At 40.3% G+C, this 22,373-nt stretch overlaps 1 protein-coding gene and 1 pseudogene across 1 annotated transcript in view; both read left to right on the top strand.

Moving 5' to 3' along the window:
- Positions 1-717, top strand: part of LOC104633913 (uncharacterized) — a 94,399-nt gene extending 93,682 nt beyond the window's left edge. Inside the window, 1 exon segment of the mRNA XM_075773607.1 lies at positions 513-717. Within this exon segment, the coding sequence (XP_075629722.1) occupies positions 513-717 (205 nt within the window).
- Positions 718-2,173: 1,456 nt separating this feature from the next.
- On the top strand, positions 2,174-7,819 carry LOC142598239 (relaxin receptor 2-like; annotated as a pseudogene).
- Positions 7,820-22,373: the final 14,554 nt, after the last annotated feature.

The following is a 22,373-nucleotide window of genomic DNA, read 5'->3' as shown; positions in this document are numbered from 1 at the left end:
GAGAATTATATATTTTGCCTTCTTGTCTTATTTCTTCCTCTCTTCTGATGCTTATAGCCTGTTCTTTCTGCCTGTTCTGACCTTATTAGTGCTTTCAGTTCTGTGACTCCTTTGTTAAACGGAAGGCCCTCTGGCCAAGGTTTATAATAATAAGATTTTAAATCACACTGCTGTAAGCAGCTGAGCTTAGCACCCAGGGAAAGAGACGAAAACCTGTGCAACTCACTTCTTGTGCTTCCCTTAATGGATATGCATCAATTGTCGAATGCAATAACTACAAAGGGAGCTCAGACGAAATGCACATCCCCACAAACCAATCTTCCATTAAAAAACTCAATGTGATAAGGGGTCGTAGGATCATTCCTACTGAATATAGTCAGGATTTTTCCATAACATCATTTCTTTAAGAGCTATGATTTAAGAAAAGGCTTGTTTGTGCAATTCAAAATTTGTTAACTACAGAAAGCCCCACTTCATATAATTTATAACATAATATGTACATTATTTTACAGAGACCTGGAAATGATTGAGATTCAGAATATAAACAGAATAATGTTTCAACATATAAGGAACATCCCCCACATGTATGTATGCAAAATAAAAGAAGGGATAGTTAAGGGGGTGGGAGGTCCATATAAAAACGTCCAAAACCATGCCTGGGTGTTGCTTTTCCATATTGCTTCAATCAGTAGCCCAACTTCTGCAAAAATAGACTGAATGTTTTGCTATTTTAAAAAGAGGAAAGACACATGCTCCTCATTTAGTTCCCTCATTTCTAGATCATATCACATCACTTCTTTTTCTGCCCTTCACACTTCTTGTTTCTGGCTGAAGCAGAATAAAACTGTTAGCTTACTTGGGAGTTGCAGCAGCCTTAAGCTTAGCAGGCAGAAGTAGAATACCTCATTCATGTGCACCAAAATTGGGAACTGAGTTAAGAAACAGTAAAGTGATTATATTTTGGACATGAGTAAAAGCCATATATGTTCAGAGAGATGATAGAATTTCTGCTATATAGCCATTTTACTTTGCTGTCACAAAGCATGGCTTTTCCTTCGCAGTTTGTCACAGCTACATGCCAGTAACGCCAGGTGCCTCTGGACGACAATCCCTGAGCTGAGGCAAAGGGCTTTAGGAGTGTCACACATTCGCACTTAATGCCAGCCAGGGTATATATTCAAATGTCTCTTGCCTCTCTAAATATTTAAAATGTCATTCTTGATGAAATATCTTTAGGCTTATTTTTTCCTTTTGATTTTGGTCGTTCAGTCTAATATCACTCCCAAATATTTATATTTGCTTCTTCCATGCCATGAATGTAAGCACCTTCTTCAACTGTGCAGTGTTCATTCTGACTTCTTTTAAAAAGCTCAGATCATAGTCTGTCCTCCACTCTTTACTATTTCTTGAAAAATAAAACTCAAATCAGCTACTGTCCACTGACCTAACAGCACATGGTGGGTAGAATCACTAGGACCACATCAACATGCAAAATTTGATATATCATTGTTCATATATTTCACAGCTATAATTATATCACATTAGAATTGTACCTGCATATCTAGCCTTCATGTTGTTTTTTTTTTTTATATACCAGAATATAATTCTAGATTTTGCAGAAGTCAATGGGATATAAGGACAAGTTTCAAAACAACCCCATTCTTACAGGCTTTACTGGAGTCTTTATCTCCTGTCCCACAAGCCTTCTTTATGAAAGCACCACCACTGAAGCAGAGAACTATATAGCTGAATAATGGTCAAGGAATTGAAACATTTCAGATATGATAATGTTCATTACCAAATTTAAGTCATTCCACAGACATTCCATGATCTGTTAAGGCAAGGAAAATCTTCTGCCAAGGACAGTAAAAGACCTGCTTTTGAAGCACCTTAGCATGAAGAACATCCACTTGCACGCTGACAACAATCTAGGAGTAGCAAAGATGTCCTTATAAGGTTTGTGAAAACAAAGAATATACCAGCTCTGACCATTCCTCTCAAGTCATACATGAACAAAGGGCAATGGTCTAATCACATGTTACAGCGACCTGAAGAAAATCACAGGTGATTATGGCCACTACCACCAGCATTGTTACTGGGGACCAAAAGGATATGAGCTGCTGCTGACCTCCTAAGTAAATCTGAAAATTGTCCAAAGTAGGCCTAAGGAATCATGTCCCACAAGTATCCGTTGACTTCATTGACTGTAAAGACAATGTAAAGACTGGCTCTGATCTTCAGATTTGTAAATGGCTAAAGTCAGGTAAAATGAAATCACCTTGTTAACAGATACATGTTGTGGATGTGTAAAATTAGAAGAGGTGAATCCCAGGCAAAATATCAGAGATTCTGTTTATTTATGATATAGTGTCATGTGTATACTATATAGTGCCATAGACCTGCCAGGTCTTACACACTCTGCCTGAGATTCTTTCAGCTTGCTCCTGGCTGAAACTCTGCCACTGCAGCATCCATACCCTGAGCAGTGCCCAGACACTGCTGCAGCCTCTCGCCAGGGCTGGCTGCCTGTGTGCCAAATATCGCAGTGATTCAATATCCTGCTGTCTGCAAAGGCCACCGTGCTGGCCACAGCCAGGGAGCTTGACCCTGGATCATTGCATGCTCACAGGAGCCCCACTGGGTAACACTTCCACTCATATCCTGGCACCAGCTTCCACTCTCCTGTTTGCAACCAGGGGGCTCATAGCCCCACAGCACATGAATTTTGATGCCACAAACAGGGCTAAACTATTTTTGAATGCCAGCCAGGGTTTGTCTAAATATGTAAGTATACTATCCTATAATGCATTTCATTGCTATTTTTCAATAAACTGTAAAATCTATTTTTTAAAAGGGTGTTGATTGTCTAATGGGGGGGAGGGCTATTTGTTCTTCACTGGAGTTTTTGATGTTAAATACTGTGGACAGTATAAAAATTATGCTGTGCTGTGGATGGAAAATTTACCATGCCATCTCATGGCATTCATCGCCATGCTACATACAGAGGTCCGAGTCCTGTTGTTGAAATATCTGACCTTGGAGAAGTATTTAGTGATTGTCTTTCCCTTTAGTAATATCCACCCTGGAAAGCAGCAGACAGTAGTGATTCTTATATCCATATGGATTGCTGTATTTGCCATAGCAATAATCCCATCCTGAGACGAGGACTTTTTTTGAAATTAAAAAAACCCCAACCTTAAATCCACAGAAAACTGAATTTGTTTCCCATTTAATTCTGATCAAATAGAAGAAATTGGAGGCAACAGGTATTCCCTTGGTATATTTCTTGGTAAGTTTAATTTCTACTATTTTATAATTACTGATTAATATTACTTTACTAGAAAAACTGACAGTCTACAGAACATTCTCTGATAGATGCACTTTTCACTATACTGTTAATGTTCATGTTGTAATACTTCCCAAAGGCCCACAAAAGGACCAGTCTCACGCGCTGCGTGCTGGCTGCACACTTACCATAGAATCTTAGAATCATGGAACGGTTTGGGTTGGAAGGAACCTTTAAAGGTCCCCTTAAAGGCCCCCTCTGCCATGGGCAGGGACATTTTCAACCAGATCAGGTTGCTCAGAGCCCCATCCAACCCGGCCTTGAATGTTTCCAGGGATGGGGCATCCACCACCTCTCTGGGCAACCTGTGCCAGTGTTTCACCACTCTCATTGTAAACCATTCTTCGCTAGATCTAGTCTAAATCTGCCCTCTTTTAGTTTAAAACCATTACACCTTGTCCTATTGCTACAGGCCTGGCTAAAAAGTCTGTCCCCATCATTCTTATAAGCCTTCTTTACTACTGGAAGGCTGCTAGAAGGTCTCCCCGGAGCCTTCTCCTCTCCAGGCTGAACAACCCCAACTCTCTCAGCCTGTCCTCATAGGAGAGGTGCTCCAGCCCCCTGATCAGCTTCGTGGCCCTCCTCTGGACTCGCTCCAACAGCTCCATGTCTCTCCTGTACTGGGGCCCCCAGAGCTGGACGCAGTACTCCAGGTGGGGTCTCACAAGAGCGGAGTAGAGGGGCAGGATCACCTCCCTCGACCTGCTGGTCACACCTCTTTTGATGCAGCCCAGGACATGGTTGGCTTTCTGGGATTTTTGGTTTTTTTTGTCTGTGTCACCTGCAGAGTTTAGCATCTATTTTAACAACATAAATGAGTGTAACAAAGAAGAGGAGAAGACATAGAAGGAAATAGTAATTTGACTAACAATGAGGTAATGCAATTACTTAGCTATACTGTGTGTACAACTCAATGGTTTTAAACCTTTTCATTTTTATAAATCAGTAAAATCATAAACCTTCAACTACTACTCAGAATAGTCTTCACTGGATTGCAGAAAATTGTAATAATATAAATAATACGGGATGAAACTTTAAAAGCATAGCTTTATGTGCATTATACTGGCAGGGAATAATGATTAAACATTTACATAAAAAATAAACTGGAAATGAACAGAATAAATCCAAGAAACTTCAGGCTGAAATATGTATGAGCTGGTCACGCTCAGCCTCAGAGCACTCACTCACAGCAAGGAGTGAGAATTATTCAAACTGCTACCAAATTATCTTGTCCCTGACCTGCATTTGCAGAGCCATAGGGGTTATTTTGCCAGTACATATACATAATCACAGAATCACAGAGTGGTAGGGGTTGGAAGAGACCTCTGGAGATCATCTAGTCCAACCCCCCACTAAAGCAGGATCACCCAGAGCAGGTTGCACAGGATGGCGTCCAGGCGGGGTTGGAATATCTGCAGAGAAGGAGACCCCACAACCTCCATGGGCAGCCTGGTTCAGTACTTGGTCACCCTCAGAGTAAAGAAGTTTTTCCTCATGTTGAGATGGAACTCCCTGTGTTCCAGTTTGTGCCTGTTGCCCCTTGTCCTGTCACTGGGCACCACTGAAAAGAGTCTGGCCCCATCCTCTAGACACCCACCCTTTAGATATTTATAAGCACTAATAAGATCCCCTCTCAGTCTTCTCTTCTCCAGGCTAAACAGCCCCAGCTCTCTCAGCCTTTCCTCATATGAGAGATGCTCCAGTCCCCTCATCATCCTCGTAGCCTTCCGCTGGACTCTCTCCTGTAGTTCCCTGTCTGTCTTGAACTGGGGAGCCCAGAACTGGACACAATATTCCAGATGTGGCCTCACCAGGGCAGAGTAGAGGGGGAGGATAACCTCCCTCTTAACAGTTATTCCTCATTTTATGTCTTTGTATCAGAACGATTAAAAAGCTACAAATCCAAAGATAAAACTAGTTTGTTTAGAATTATATTGAGTAGAAAGTAAAAAAGGCAATACACATGTCAAATCAGATTCATGTAGTGATTTTCCATCAATAAAATTCCTCTTTTCAATTCTTTAATTTGTTTCAATCCATATTTCTGAACAAGAGCTTGTTTTCAGGTGCTGGGATCTTGACGTAAATGGCTCCTTCAGTGGCTCTCAGGTATTTATCAGAATACTCCAGTCCATGGAGTTGCCATCTGATGAACTGCTGAAAGTCTTGCTCTGCAACACAGCACAGTGCAATTAAAATCCAACTTGCACAGCTTGCTCTGCACATGTTCTCCCACCAGTAACTCGGGATGGATATTTATACAGAATCGAGGAAGCCAGTCTATAATGAACACATGCCTTGGATCTGTCTGTCACTTTCCTGGGGAGTATGTCGTTCTTTCTGTACTATGTGAGAGTCCTGCAGGTGGTTTCTGTTTCAGATTTACTGCAGCATTTCTAGTCAGGAGACCTGATCTCTGTGGAATCACAAGCCCACCCATACTGTGCATTAACTGTGTTTCTATAGTAACTTCTTACAACTTATTCACATCTCGCTGTGTAACAGATGGGAACACGTGGTACGTGAGCAGGCTGTGTGACACTTGACAATATTGAGGAGCTGTTTCTAACATAAAATTGGTATCAATGTACTACAAATACAAGTATAACAAAAGTCATGGAAGAGAATGAAACAGACAAGTGGTCAGGAGAAAGGGAAGAGAGGAAAGATCATTTCAATGCCTTCTGTTTCGAATCTTGTTTCCCCACAGGCGTGAACTTGCTAGCCTCCACCATCATAGTGTTTTCATAGGTCAGCACGTTTTGTTCCAGTCAGAAAACAGCCCTTCATACATCAGAAGTAAGGAGTCACATTTGCAGCGATGTTGCTGTTACAAATATTTTTTTTTTAAATAGTATTCACTGATGCCATCTGCTGGATTCCTGTCTTTGTCATTGAAAGCCTGTCCTCATTCCAGGTGGAAATTCTAGGTAATGCTCTGTGGGTGATTTCTTCTGTTAGAGACTCAATTTAAATCAAACCAATTCTGCCAGAGGAATTCTAGCTAACCATTGATGGAGAGTAAGTATTGCTCAAAATATTTTACTTTTTCTACACTCAGAAATTGAGCTTTAAAGAACATACATACAATCTTCAATCCATGTATGTAGGTGAGAACCAGGACAGGCTATCCAGTGAAGAGGTTCTCTTCTGCTACAGCTGCAAACTCCCATGGTAGTATGTATGAGTAAGTCCATTAGTTTGATCATCAGGAAAACAAAACTACAGCAGGAGGGTCTTTAAGCAACCCAGGCACCACATTTACAAGTGCAGGCAATGATTTCCAGGGGCCCCTGAGGAGGCTACAGGCGCTCCCTGCTCCCGTGGGGCAGGACACACTCACCCCTGCCTGCCCGTGGAGGAGCTGCGTCTACAGTCTCACAGGTCTCCATCACTGCACTCACATACACAGCCTTGCTAACCTTGCAGTTGCTAACAGGTAACATGGTAACAAAGGCATCCTGCTCTCCCATTATAATTCTAGAAAATTAATGCCTCATGTTTGTAAAAAATTGGGTAAGTAATTCTCCATAATGTGAAAGACATTAAAGAAATGTAGCAAATTGTCAGTGATTTTATCATAAAACCTATTTAGCCTCATTGGGAGCATTGAATTCCATTCCCATAACCAGGAGAAAAGTGATGACATGTAGGTTGTTAAAAACATATGCAGTCATCATAAGGGTGTTCAGAAGATGTACGACTGTGGCTGGCATGGGATTCATGATGGTGAGGCTCTACACAGCCCAGCTGATGGCCCTCTGAGCAACACTTCACCACTCTGTACTCCAGGTTCCCCTCTGTAAAATAATAATGACATTAGCTTTTGTAAGGCATTTTGAAACCTCCTTATGAAAATTGTTGCGTAAAAAATTAGGTATGGGATTTGGATTTATATTAAATACTATCCTAAAGAGAGAGGTGGACTTCAGCTCACGTTTAGTGCTTTTATTAAATTCCAGAAGATAGAGAGAAAGACACTCTCTGGTGAAAAGCTCTTTTTTTCCCCTTCTCATGAAAACCCGTGGTGAACTCAATGAAAACCACAATGAGCAATGTTGAATTCAAATCCCTTTCTTGTAAAAATAACACTGTAAATAATATGGTAACATTCTGCAAAAAAATGATATAAAGTGACATAAAGTAAAATAAAGGACATAAGTAAAGATGACATAAAGACATGCTTATTTAGCATTCCTACAACAGAGCATACGAAGTATCTTACCTTTTTTCCTAGACCCTGTCCCTTCCTGGATAGTGATAGTTCTCCTGCCAACACACAGTGCCTTGAACCCCATTCTCTATACTCTCACAACTACTTTCTTCAAGGAGAAGTTGAAGCAGTCACTGGACAGTCATTGAAGGAGGGCGATTTTCAAAAATGACACTTTGGCCACTTCAGTCACGCGGATAGACGATCTCTTCACCCATGGCTCTTCATTTATGCTTGGATTTTTTAAAAATAACTCCTGAGGACAGTACTAACTTGTATTTACCAATCTACAAGTGGTTGTTTCTCAGCAAGATAGTAGAAACAGGACCTAACTGCCTTACAGCTGCATTAATCTCTTTAGGATTCATATAGAGATGCTTTTTGGCCATTACCATCTCTGTATTTATCTTTCTGGAAAATAAAATCACAACCATTGCATTCATCAGGGGAGATTCATATCGCAGATTGAAACACAGACAGACCGTGCACTGGGGGTGAAGACATCAATACTTTCCTACTATTCATCCCCCTTCCCCAGCGAGTCAGTGTATCTGTACTTCCTAGCTATAGTCTTCATATAATATATATATATTAAGGGAAAGGACTTTGGTCTCATTTGGTCTGTACTACCAATTTCAGGATATATCCTTGTGAAGAGGTTTCTCTCCCAGGGTTGGAAGTCCTTGGCGGGAGAAGTCCAGAAAATTCTATGCAATGTGTAAATCTATATTAATCTTGTAAGATTTAAGTCATGTGTGAGCTCTGTAGAGTGGTGAATGTCTTTTTGTGCACATAAAGTCACTACTCAGAACTGCAAGACCCTAGCAGTGTTATTACAATATTTTTAAGGTACTAAAAGTCAAGTGAAACTTCCTGTGTAAGCAACAGAGCCCAGACTGAAATAAAAATTAAATAATGAAGCTCTCACAACAACCCTTGAAAGCAGTCAATTCAGTTTTCATTGCATCAGTTTTTTATGTGGCATAGGCATCCGGGCAGCATGGGTAAGCACATGCTTGGGGAGCATTTATGGGACTGAGGCACTTGTAAGGAAGAACAATTCCCCGTTATTAGTTATGTTTTCATAACCACCTTAGCTATATTTTGACTTTATTGCATATGAGCTGCCTACCTGTTACAAATAGAAGAATCAAGCTCTTTTAGAAAAAGACTAAAGGAAAACCTTCAGTAGACTTTTACCTCCTTTTTTTTTTAATTTTTACTAAATAAAGCTCCAGAAATTGTTTTAGAAGCTCCAGCTCATAGATCATTCTGAAGTGTTATCAAACAAAAGGAATTTGCAGCAATGAGGAAGATCCAGAAAGGGAGGAAAACCACCAAGTGTGTGGGCGCATCACTGAAAATAAAGAGAAGCCAAAAGAGTTAACATTTCTCAGCTGAGATGACGAGACTGAATATGTGCTTCGAGCCCACCCAGACTGTGAAATACGATGGATATATTTGAACCACCAGGAAGGCAGGAAGTCAAGTCCAATAATAAGGTCATTGTACTGTGGCAATAAGCCCAACTGTGAGGTTTTGACCCAAGTATTCACACGGCACACACTTCAGTGTGGGATTCTGTCTGAAGAAATCTCAATTTCCATTTAGGTATCAGAAGATCTGCTCAGTTAGTGGCCCAGTCAACCTACTTTCCAGTACTGACCAACCCACTGGGTGCCTCAATTTGATAGATACTGTCCTGCTTGGCCTGAACAGCCCCTGGAGCCTCCTGGGTTCAGCATGTGCCTGGCAACTCCAGAGCAGGAGTCCAGGGGCAGAGGAGCTACAGCAGCTTGCTGGTTCGTATCGGTGGTTTCTCTGCTCCTAGTTGTGGAGGTGAAGTAGGTTCTGGCTGCTGTAGGTGCTATGAGAAGTACCTCTCCTCAGACAGAGCAGAGCTTTGGATATACCCCAGCTATTACAATGGATGGGGATGCCAGGGAAGGAGCAAAGCAGCCCCACTGTTGGTACCGCAGAAGGGGTGGTCGTATGTGGAGACAGAAGTCAGAGGGCAGCACCCCAGCAAGGATGCTCTGCCACCTAAAATACATGTTGCCTCTGCAAACAGAGGTGCTGCCAGCTACCCACCCTCAAGATTTCATGTGGCTGCCCTGGAGAGCCCTGGAGAGGAAATCTCCTGCCTTGCACGCCCTCCTGACTTACCAACTGCTGTACCTCTGTAGGCATTGCACCGGCTGCATAGTGGGGATGGGAAGGGAAATTGGTCTTGAATACAGCTCTCTGGGCACTTCCCTAGGATAATGTAAGCACTAGTTGTCATGTTTTCCTCTCCTTGACAAAATCTTCATTTAAAGTGGCTCTTTCTCTCGAACTTTGGGATAAAGTAGAACTTGATATTGATATAGCTTTACTTTCCACTCAAATTTGATTTAAAGAGACAGAAGGACACTTTACCACATCTGTTGGTAAACCGTTCCAACATATTATTATTTAAAGTACGTAATTTATTAAAATACACAAATTAATTCAAATTTGTGTTTTCTGTGCTTCCACTTGCAGTAACTGAATTGCCTATGAATATGAAAGAAGAAAGCTTTTTCTGACTAAAACATCTCAAAAGTCTGATTCTCATTGTAAATACTTAAAAGCTATCATGTTGGGCAAGTATGACTTCCCTTTCATAAAAACATGCTGACCGCTCCCTGTCATCTATTTGTCCTTCATATATGTTTAGAAATGGTTTCCAGGATTATTTGCTCCACCACCTTCCCAGGGATTGAGGTGAAGCTGACTGATCTGTGGTTCCCTGGACCCTCTTTCCTGACTTTCTTGAATATAGGAGTGACATTTTCTTTCTTTCAGTCCTCAGGAACATCCCCTTATATAGTTTCTTAGCATATAAAATATTTGGGGGTGGGTTTAAAAAGATTTGTGGGGTGTTTTCCCCCCTTCTTTTGACCGTTAATTCTTTATAAACATTTCCATGGCTGCTATTTGCCTAATTTTTAATTAAAAAAAAAAAGAATAGGAACAGAACAAACAGCTGTGCCTGAACAAATATTGCTTATATATTCGCCCACCATCAAGAACTAAAATGAGAGTTGCCTTTGTACTGTGTTAAACATTTTTACTCTGTTGTTACTGGGATCTGCTTAACAAGAAAATAGGAAAAACCTAACAGTTGGTTTTACAACATAATTTTTTGACAGAACGCAGTGATGAATAAAATAATTTCTTGTCCCTCACAACTAGCATGTGATCAATGACAAATGAAACACAGGAGCAGGAATTGAAGGCGAAGAGTGAAAATCCCAAGTGCAGTTCAATTGTCTGCAATGCAGGGAAGTTTTTTAAGGTTATTATGAGCCTGCTGGCAGCAGAGAACATTCCCCTGTATCTTTTATCAGTGAATGACTGATCCACAAACGCTTCAGCCTTGGAAATCCTAACAGGAGATACTCTAACTCAGAGCTAGATCTTTTAAATGGTAATCTTTCATATTATCTCCTACTCAAAAGAAAAGATAAAATGGATCAGACAGGACTGGCTGCAGTGAGACTAAACTATGTCCAGAGGATGACGTATTTTAAAACAGGGACTTTAAAACTCTTGCAGACACCCATTTTATTCAGCATTTTCAATGATGTTGAGTGTTTTACAGTAAGTATGTGCCCTTAGGATAGTTCTGAAATACTGTGCATTATTCATTGTTTGTCCAGGATAAAAACACTTAGTTTTCCTACTCTGAATAAAGGTTGTTCAGGAGGCACACTGTAATATCAACAAAGGTCCCCTCAGGACAACGCATGAATAATGGAGCAGAAAGTAAAGTTAGTCACCTTCCTGTCTGCATAAATCTATAAAAAGTACTTCAGTATGATAGATGATGGCGATGGTGGACTGAATGTTGAACTACGTCTCTGCATTCAAGCACACAGATGCCTTAAATAAATTATGTATCAAAAGAGAGCCTCTTAATTCTAAAAAAAGGCTGCACCAAAACACATTCATAGCTTGGGCTGCCCTTTCCTATTGTTCTACTGTTTAGAAATCAATAATATCAATAGTTTTTGAAAGGTCAAACAAGATGATGTGTTCATTGGTATGAGTAGCATTTCGTTATCTGTTCTGCAGCCTAAAAATATAAGGAAAAAAAGCACTGAAATACCCATCGCACGTAAGGTAAAATGTTGCAATGCTGGCTGTGCATGTCAGTTGAAAATTAATTTTTAATCTAATGTCTTTGTTTATAATCTGACTCTCACTAATAAAAGCAAAGGTGCAAGTAGGGCAAGTATCTCCTACATGACATCTCTCCTTCCTTGAAAAGGCTAGCAAACCCCACAAATATTCTGGGAATTTTGCTTGCACCTAAAAAGAGAGTTTCAGGAATTGCAACCAGCCCTGCACTTCATGAAGCACAGAGTAATTGATGCTTGTAATGACACTATTTATTTCATCACTTTATTGCAAGACAAGATAGAAAACTCAAAGAGTTTAATGTGAAGAAGCAAGACACTCTCCTCTTTCGAGGTCTGTTATCTTTTTTTTTATGTTCCCTGCCATTTGCTGTCTTTTCTCCATCTGCATTTTATTCCTGTATTATTTTTCAGCTGTTTTGTGTGCACTGATAATAACATCGTGTAACTGAATGAAATGCTCCTTTTCAGAAGCTGACATTTTAGTTACTTCTGCTTTGCTTTTGCTACCACACATAGAAAGGGACAAGAGAATGACAATGGAGGTACTGGAGAGTAAATAATCTCATTTGTAAAGGTTCGCCAAGCAGCACAGCACAAAGGAATTAACAAGATGTTCATGGCAGCTCTTTAGCTCTTTAATCACTTCTCTAACATGTGGGAGACTTTCACTGCAAAGGAAAAGGTATCTCAAGAAAGGAGTTTGCTTTCATTAGAGATATTTTTGCCCTTCATGATAGCACTGTTAAAAATAACAGCAGCCTTTGGATTTTATTTCCACTTAACAAGTAATGTCTCTCCTACACTCCCAGAGACCACACCTCTAAGGCTGTTTCAAGCATCTCCACGTCAACTGCCCTGAGCAAATCTATCCTATACTACTTGAGAGGCCCTTTGGCACTAAAAATGTGCCACCAGGGTTTGTGGCATCCATAACAAATCCCTGCTGACCTTGGCCCTAACTCACATTTCCCCCATCACACCCCGAGATGCCACCATACAGCTCCAGGGAAGGGAGCTGCTCCTGCTTCAGAGTCTCAGCATCCACATTGATCTCAGTGGTCCCCGTGCGACAAACCCACGAAACTGAGAAAAGGGAGAGAGGAGAGCTGGGTGCTTCAAACAGCTCCAGGCACCAGACAAAGCACCATCTGTTGTTCTGCAGCCCCAGATGCATAGAATAACCAAGGACTCATCCCACTAAAACTGACACCAGTCACAATTTTAGGGTCAGAGGTTTCCCAGTGCTTTGGAAGCACGGCCAAGGGTTATCCGAGGGCTGCTAGGCAAAGGGGAGAGGCAGGGAATTGATTCTTTAGGGAAGTGGCATAAGCAGTATAACAAGACTGCAGACACAGCCCGTAAGGCTTTAATGTTTTTATATCAATCAGTAGCAGTTGGTCACACAGCAAGGAGAGCTCACACTGTACCTATTCAAAGGGTAGCAGAGCTGTGACCACAGCATGACATCCCTAAGGACCTCCAGGGTCCAGGGTAGCTTTGCTACATCTGACCTCTCCCTACAGGATTGTGCTGACCAGAAAAGAATCCAGCTACCCAGGGACTGTTTGCTGGTTTTCTTTTCAACATGGGCAGTACTAAAGCATTGGAGGTATTTGGATTATGAACAATATCAAGAGACAAGATGAAACCAAACTGTATGCTGGCAATGATTTTTAAAATAGCATGTATAGATCAACATATAATTTAAATGCAAAAGAGTTCCTGAACACTGCACTTAACAGTATCTATTGTGATGACAAAAAGCATTAATGCAATAATCTTATAAAACACCCATTCAGAATCCAACACTCTTTTCACCCTAACGCCTACTGAGGGAATTATGTTGGGGTAAAGTGCTCTTTGCCAGCCCACGCAAATGTTTTCTGACACTTCTTTCTATCACAAAATACTTATTCAAAGGGAGGAGTCCCTCAGCTTCACTTTTGGATGTTGAGTGATCCTTGATGAGATACAGTTTCCTAGATGAGTAAGATGAGGTGGGACCAGGGCTCTTCAGCTGTGAGTGTCTATGAGAAGTCCAAAAGGGACACAGACCCAAAAATGTGGCTCTTGATGGCACAAGGTAGAAGTGTTTTAACTGAAATATCTGTGATGCTTCTGTTACCATTTCCTCTCCTTGAATCAGTTCTGCACCTTGGGTAAGAAACAGGGAAATAAGGAAATGTCCTTCTATTGCTGACTACCATAGAGAGCCCTCAGATCTCTAAAATCAGCTCCACTCAGCATGAGATAAATGCTGCTTCAGCACTGCAATATCCAAACACAGAAGCTGAGATCACGCATTGAACAGATCTCCATTGCTGCATACCTACAGAAGGGTTTGCAGTCTTGTTTAGGGGTGTAAGACAGGTCTGCTCCAATACCCTGAAGTCTGTTAATACCACTTGTGTAAATCACCTTTGGGCACATAGAGGAGATGGCAAAGAATCGAGGTGCGCTGCCTGAGAAGTTCAGCTCTAGCTCTGCAAGTGCTGGATTTGCTGGAACGGTTTCCCTCATCTTTCTTCACGCACACAGAGTGAGATCATCTCATCAGCGGACAGCTGCAGCGGACAAGCTGTGCCATCAGAAAAACATGCCCTGGAGAAATAGCTTTAGCCAAGGTGCTTCCCCGCACCACATCTCCACTTCTCTGTACTGAAATGCAGTTTCCCCTTCTTGCCCCCACCCTAGCCTGATGCTGAGTCAGGGTTTTTTTCCCAGCGCTGCCTCTCTAACCTGGTTCAGCTCATTCAATAAACAGAGAAAAAACAGCATTGCTGCAAGGGAGAGGTCAGGAATCAGCAACCAGTGATGGGGGAAAGCATGGTGACACTTTTAGTGGCTGACGATATTTAAATCAGCTTAAACAGGTCATAAGACCACAGGTGGAGACATGGGTAATGCTCATTGGAGCTGCACTAACGGAAGTTTCATTATTTGCTTTACTGCTTGTTAGTAAGAGAGAAAGGAGGGCCATAGAAAAGGTCTCTCTTCCCCTCAAACCAATGCTAACAAATAGGTTCAAACACATGAAAAAGAGACATATATTTAATATGAAAATAATAAAATACATTTTTTCTCCTACATGTTACTCTTCATGTATAGATCTGAAAGGCATTACTAATGACTTTTCTAATACAAAATCTTTTTTTTTTCCTAATTCAAGTATTCTTCTGCTATATCATAATTAAAACTGAGTTTTCATACAAGATCCCTGGAAACCAACTGAAAACATTGTCTTTCAGTCTAGTGAAATGCAAATAGTAAATAAGCAGCCGCATATAAATAAGGTTCCTTCCAGAATTAGTATTTTAAGATTCTATTAGTAACACAGTAAGCAGGAAGTTTTTATAAAGTATGAGGTTTTATTGTCAATGTCTGTTTGAAAGAAGGTATGTATTATAGTATGTATTGTTCATCAATATTTATAATTACATTTTCTAATGAGGAGACAGCTAACAGAATCCTCTAAAAAAGGCAGGTACATACTCCTGGGCTTCCACTAAAGCACAAATCATTGAATGCACAGTTCAGCTTAGAAGCCTTAAAATAAAAGTTACGAAAAGATTTAAGACAAGTTCCAAAAAGTATATTGGCTTCCTTTCAAAACAGCCCAGAAAGCTGCATCTTATGGCATTATTTTTATGTGTTAATTTAGTAAGTGTATGGAAGCTTTCATTTTTTTCTTAGATTACATTCAGCTTTTGAGAAATCATGAAATTATTTGTGAAGCCACCATGAGCAAGCAGTTAATTTCCTCCTAATTCATTAAACAATTAATCAAGGCAATTTTAAAAATTTTGTTTCCAGACCCATGTCCTCAGGCACTGTGGGTGGACAGACCAAGTTCTTTAGAAAAAGTGAACTCAGAACTGGGTCAGGACATTTTGGGAGCCAGCATCTTGGTATCTCAAAGGAATATTGCTCATGGTTTCAGAAAGCAGAAATCAAGAAGAAATAAAATGAGGAAGAAAAATATGTGTCATTATTAGCATTTCCACAAATACTTAAACTATAAATACACTTCAAGTTATAGTTGTCCCCAGTAAACAGTTTATAAGCTAACATAAAAAGACTTTTAGTTGTGGTACTCTGGGATATAAAAACAACCCGACACTGGTAAATGTAGCTATCTAGGGTTCTGCTTTGAACTATCTAGACTTTCTGGCACCTCTGACTGAAATCCCTTTAGAATTGACTCATCCTTGATTTTCCTGAGAGTGCTAAATTGAGCATATTTATGTTTGGAGCTTTTAGACCCAGACTTTCCCCTCAGGATACATAAAATGCCAGATTTTTATAATGCCAAGACCCTCAAACCACATATGAAATGTATTTGCCTAAGTTTCTCCTGCAATTAGGAAGATTTATGAATAACACTGAGCAGTATATCTCTTAATTACTGATCCACTCAAAGTATCGTACCTATTTCACAGGTTTTCAGTGCCCAGTAATATTTTGTTGCATGACATATTTGTGAGCTGCCTTCAGTTTTAAAAAGCAAGTATTTTGTGTACAGAGAACCTATATTCATAATTTCAGTTTGAGCTCTGAAATATCCCTTAAGTTGGTCAAAGTGCTAGCCTTGGCTTTTTGATAGCAAAAAGCTAAACCAATTGCACCAAAAAGTTGCATTATGCAACAAGACTGGCACCTGGCAATCTACATGGAAGCCAAGTGACGGGTAAATGCAAACAAACTCGGACAGAAAGCAGCATGCCAAATATTCGGGCTGGCATCGGTACCTCATGACTTTGTTAATCCAGTGGTGACCATATGAAATCTGACTAAATATATACCTTAACCAGCTCCCTTGGGGGACGTGGTTCTGTAGAGATTCATACTAACTGCTCACTAAATCCATGGCCCAGCACACATTTTGGCCATGAGATCTACAAAGCTAAGGGTAACAGTGATACCCCCATTTACAAGTGCTCTTCCAGTTGTGAATTCTGGTTATATGAGCAGCTGACATTATCATGATTTACCAAAGTGGAATGTCTTGTGCTCATTGCTTCCCCACTCTTCTTTCTCTGCCCCTCTTCAATGCCCAGCTGTATGTCCCCATTTCTTTTTTTATTAGTTCTGGCATTTGTCGGACCTTTTTGGGAGCCAATTCAAATTGCTAACCCACCAGAAAACAAATCGGTTTTGGACGGACTAGATTTCTATCAGGTTGGTGAATTAAATGAGCTTGTGCAGAGTTCAGTGAGTACCAGAGCTGGCATAAGGTTAAGTGATAGAAATGTGCAGCTAGGAGCTTGGAGAGGAGAAAAATGGGGGACAAAAGAGAGTCTTCTTCCTTTTGGCAGCAGCAAACCATAACATCAGTTCACCCTGAACGTAAAACCAAGTGCCAGTCTTCAGTGAATTCTGCTTCTTAATCCTTTGAGACAGAGACTAGATGCACCTGAAAACACCTTTGATGGTTCTACTGCAGTCAGGCACCTCCAGAGACCCCAAAATTGGTTCCAAATTTCTACTAGAAATGGAAAATTATATTGATGCCATGATAAATATGTTGTCAAATGGACTTGAATACAAGGGAGTATAAAGTAGCCAGTTCTTGAAAGAATACCATAACACAAAACCAATGGATCAAAAATTGTAATAATATCTTTATTTCTGACAGTAGAAGCATTTGTCCTTACCATTAAAACAGAAGGCATAAACTGGGGATTAAATTATATGTTTATGTAGGAAGATTATCATACCTTAAGTACTATATAAATTTATGTGTTAATTCCGCACTCGCTCATATTGATGAATATCCGAAATGATGCTCCTGAAATTGATCAAATTACTCTGAATTTTCAGTTATACAAATTAAATCTTAACCTGGATTTAAATACTTGTTTCTTAAGGACTTAGCTCCAGCCAAAAAAACCTAAATTAAACAAAATTCCTTGTGTTAAAGATTCAGACACTTATTTTCATCAAGCAGACGGACATTAAACTAGTCATCACTTGAAAAGACAGCAGACAATGATGGAACCTCTATACACTGGTGAGAAAACTCCCACTAAAATGAAACCCAAAATAAGCATCAGGACCTTTAAAGCCTGGAAATGTATACCAGGGGAATTTTGCCAAGCAAGTCCTTGTCAGAACAGGGGAAATTCAGCTGTCTAAATACAGGTGTCTAGTGCCATTTGAGCAGCCTAGGTATGGTGTCTGGGAGAGCAGGTGTCCCCATAGGTCCCCACCCATATCTGCCAACCCCACCCAGATGCCTTAGCTGCCCCAGGGCTTCTCGAAGGGCACCAGACATCTGTGCTGAGGTAGCTCAATCCCACCCAAAGCATCTACCATGCAATTAAGGACAACTTAAAATTCTTCTTTAAGGGAGCTCTGGAATAAAAAGGTAACTATTGTTAAGTATTCATTTTATCCCATAAAAACCCCATGTTTAAAGGATACTGCCCTACCTCCTTATTTAAAAAAAAAAAACCACCTCATCTCTTTTAATCTATCTAAACACACTCATGAGTTTTTAGGTTTGTATTTTCTGTCAATAGCCCTAAAAACTATGACTCCTATGACAAAGATTGTATTGCATAAGAAAACAGAGCCTTTGATCATAACCAGTTTCAATTTCGGAAGGTGACACACTAAGCATTTATGTGAAATGAGCATAAGCAACAGAGAGCATGAGATTATTACAGCCCTGTGCATCACACGATGACTTCAGGTATAGAATTAAATGACACCAGAGAGACAGCCTAGAAATTTATGCTGCATGTTTGGATCTGTAGGAAGAAGAAACGGGAATTTTTGATGATTTCTAAGTCTAGAGGTCCAGGAAGCATTTGCAGTCCTGCCTATCCTTACCTGTTCATAAAGGTTAAAACTCTGCCTGTTGATTTGTACTGCTTCAGCCTTGCACTTACAACCACCAGCACACACTTAGCAAAGCTGAGATTCACTGCCATCTGTTTTATACTGAAAGGTATTGTGTAAGGAGAAAATTCCGTTACACCAGAGGGATGTAGAGGAACAGGACGCAGTAGGACAGAGGGAATTAGTTTTCCACCCACATAAATGAGAAACAAAGGCTACAGCAGTTGCTGAAGCAGACTGTATTGGGCCTTTACCTTCCTTCCAGTGCAGAGGACTCCAGAGTGCAAAGTTGGATTTGGTGCTCTGTATTGCAGCTCACCACCAGTGTGGCTAGAGAAAAAGGCTGAAAATACACAGGGCTGTACCTGTGCACATGTACATGCACGTGTCCATGATATATGCAACCAATATAGTTCAAATAATTCAGTAGGGCTGAATTCTGCCCGCTCTATGCTACTTTTCCAAGTTTTACCTCTTTGTCCAACTGATTTATTGGGGTGCTTTGCCCTGAGGTGGAAAGCCTCTCCTGCTTATTGCTTCACTATTTAGTATATTGGCAAAACAGTTTCATCATTCATAATAAACAGAAAAAAACATAAGCAAAGGGATAGTTGCTTAATTCACCTGGATTATAAGCGCAGACATGAAAGCAGGGTCTAATTATATCTATTTTCTTTCTAGAGTTTCTAGAAATGTGATGATGTTTCAGGCAGCAAAGGGAACTAGTTTCACATGAGCAGCACACACATACAGTTACCTTCTCAACCACTCTTCCTCAAGTAGCCCATACCTTAGCATATCACTTCAGTCCTATATTTTCTACTAAGATCACTAATTCATTAAAAAAGATCTCACCTCCCACTTTGGAGAAACTTAGTTTCCACAGATGTAACACCTATGAAAACCATGCAGTATATGCTGTGAAATCTAAGTGAAAAAGGTTTCTTATTTGCTATTTGACTCATTATGCAGTAATATCCAGCCAGCCCTCGCACTACTGAGACAGCAGAATGACTGATATGAGACATAATAACAGTCAGAGATAGTTGCTGTTTCTATAAGTTTCAAAGAGCCCATGTGTTAACACACACTTGGCTTGTTACCACTCTTGACAGAGTCTCCAGGTGAGCATGAGAAGTCTTAGTTCTAAAATTAGGGTGTCTGTTGTCTCCAAAGTTTAACAAGTAAAAACATGCTGTATTTGTGTGTCATTATCTTGGTCATGCTGCTACACAGAAATCCAAGCAAGCAGACTGAAGTTAGATTCCCATATGTCTGGTTGAAAGCACAGCAATGTCATTCACCAGTGCAGATCAAGGAAGCAGCATACAGATGAAGCTGGTGTAGTACATATTTAGCGAGTAACATCTTCTCCCCTACGCTTCATGAAATGTTCTAACGTGGGGAATATAATTTCAGTGCTTGGTCTGGTATTGTAGTTCCTGTTAAACAACTATAATTACTTCATTAAGGCTTATTTCCCAATCAGCTATGACCCTATTCACAATTGCTCTGAATCAAATCACGCTATTAGAGAAGTTGCTTGTGCAAACTGTCATAAACCATCACCTTTTTGCACCCTGTTTGCACTGGTAAAAATGACAAAGGCAGGCAAGAAGCCACAGAGAACTGCACTGCATGCTTGAGTCCTTTACAGGGGACAAACAACTGCAGTTTTATTTAGTTAGACTTTGGCAACTAATTTCTACCTTTTGGTTCCCCTGCCAGAAAAATCAGTATAATTGGATGCAAGTGCAGAGTTTGTGGAAGGCATCTGAAGGATAGTGAACATGAGTACCTCAAGACAGTGCTTCCCTCCATGAACTGATGAATGCTGTTATCAAAATGCATTTCCTCCATTATTCCCCAAAAGATGAATCTCTGTGTGGCATGTATTGCAGGTGGTGTTTTGAAGTCATCAAACATACGCCCCTCCTTGCTTCTGACAGATGCCGATGTCAGCTCCACCATTACCTCTCATTCAATCTGTCCACACTTTGCCCAACTAACAGAAACCGGCAGAGATCACTTCACAAATCTGATGAGTTAGTAGTTGTCAAAGTCCTGCCTGAAATCTCATTGTTGGAATAAGACACTTCTGGACTAAAGACTCTGCAAACAAAATGCAAGTATTTAAAGGGTAAGATCTGTTCCAGTAACTGGAAACAACTGAGACTGTATTTAAAAAATGTAATTTCCATGATCCTGGCCTTCAGTGAATGGAAACAGGATTTTTCTTGGATTGTCCTAAATTAAAAGAAATGGGCAAGCTCTTCCTAATATAAAATTATGTAACTTTAGATATTTACACTTCACTTAAAAATAGTTCTCAATGTCAGGAGAGAAAGGAGGTGTCAGGTCTTAGCAATAACAGCTTCCTCTTTTATCTCTCTGCTAATATAGCGTTTCTTAACATAGGAAAAGGAGTTTGCAAAATCACATATTTGACAGAACTTGTCACAACTGAGCAGTAAGAGCTGACCTTTGAGTGCTACCAAAGTGTAAATAAATGTAATGCAACAGCTGAACAGCACTTGTACTCTGTATATTTTGAAAAAGCAGGGAAGAGTCAAGCAGAAAGGCACTTAATGCCTTCTCTGTGTCATCGTATCAAATAATTTGAATTTGACAACTTTGAAATTTTCTGAAGGTTTTCCTTGATCTTAGCTGTTGGTAGGCCATTGACTGAAGAAGTGGGAAGGAGCAGAAAAGTTGAGGACTTCAAGCCACGTTAGCTGCTGTGAGAGTTGCTCTCTCTTCCGAAAAACCCTGTAACAATATTCTGCTCTTACCAAAATGCCCAAACTAGGAAAACTATTTGTTATCATTTTCATCAAACTGATGAATTATCAGTTACAACTCTGAATGATTTTTCCAGACATTCATTTCAAGCATGTTTTCTTGTTTCCTTGGAAACTGAGAAATGAAGAAACCAAAGGAACCCAAACTGCCATAGTGTATCACTCTTTTTCTCAGTGTACAAAATTCCTTCCCATTAAAAGTTGTGCTATAAAATTTGTTATGTGTGGCTTGTGAATATCTGTTAAGTCACAAAAATAGGCATTTTAAAGCCAAAAGACACAGACATAAAATGTTCAAAAACCCCAACTTCCTACTTTAAGACATACTGAACTTTACAAGAGAGCTTCCAGACAAATTGCGTGATCTTTAAAAGTGTGCAGGACACTTTATTAAATGATAGCCCAGCTCCCAGCCCTTCAGCCAGCATGCACACCTTGTGAGTAATCATTTCAGGCTGGAAATTCAACCTTCAGTATCCTCCTAAGAACACAGGCATTCTAATTTGCTTGCGAGGGACTTAAATATCATTACTTACTATTATGAAGAGCTGCCACTGTCATTAGATAAATAATAGAAAATAAGGCCAAAAGAGTTCAGATACTCCGTGCCCTTCCTCTGCCATGCAGTGATCTTTCTGGCACAGATTCCAGTTCAATATTTCCTCTACATCAGCTTGTCTCCTTTACAATGTTCTTCAACTTTCCCTTCATACCCTTTTGTCCTGGTGCCCACATTCAGCCACCCCAATACCTTTTTGCAGTATCCCCCCATAATATCTTCTTTTTTATCTTCCTTCATTGTTTCTCCTTCAAGACATTTTTACTCCTTTTCTTCCCCCGTACACTCCTTCTCCCAGCCCACTGGTCTCCCTTCATCTTCCCTATCATTCCAATCTCTTTCCAAACCAGCCTCCTGTTCCCCTGTTTGTTTCAGTGCCCTGTTTCCTCATCTAGACTATTCCTGCTCTTCAGCAGTCTTTCCCTTAATTTCACTCACTCACTTT

This window comes from Balearica regulorum, chromosome 1 (genome assembly GCF_011004875.1).
Source record: "Balearica regulorum gibbericeps isolate bBalReg1 chromosome 1, bBalReg1.pri, whole genome shotgun sequence".
NCBI classification, from domain to species: domain Eukaryota; kingdom Metazoa; phylum Chordata; class Aves; order Gruiformes; family Gruidae; genus Balearica; species Balearica regulorum.
The sequence above is the reverse complement of the archived record's forward strand: the minus strand, read 5'-3'. Positions and strand labels throughout refer to the sequence as shown.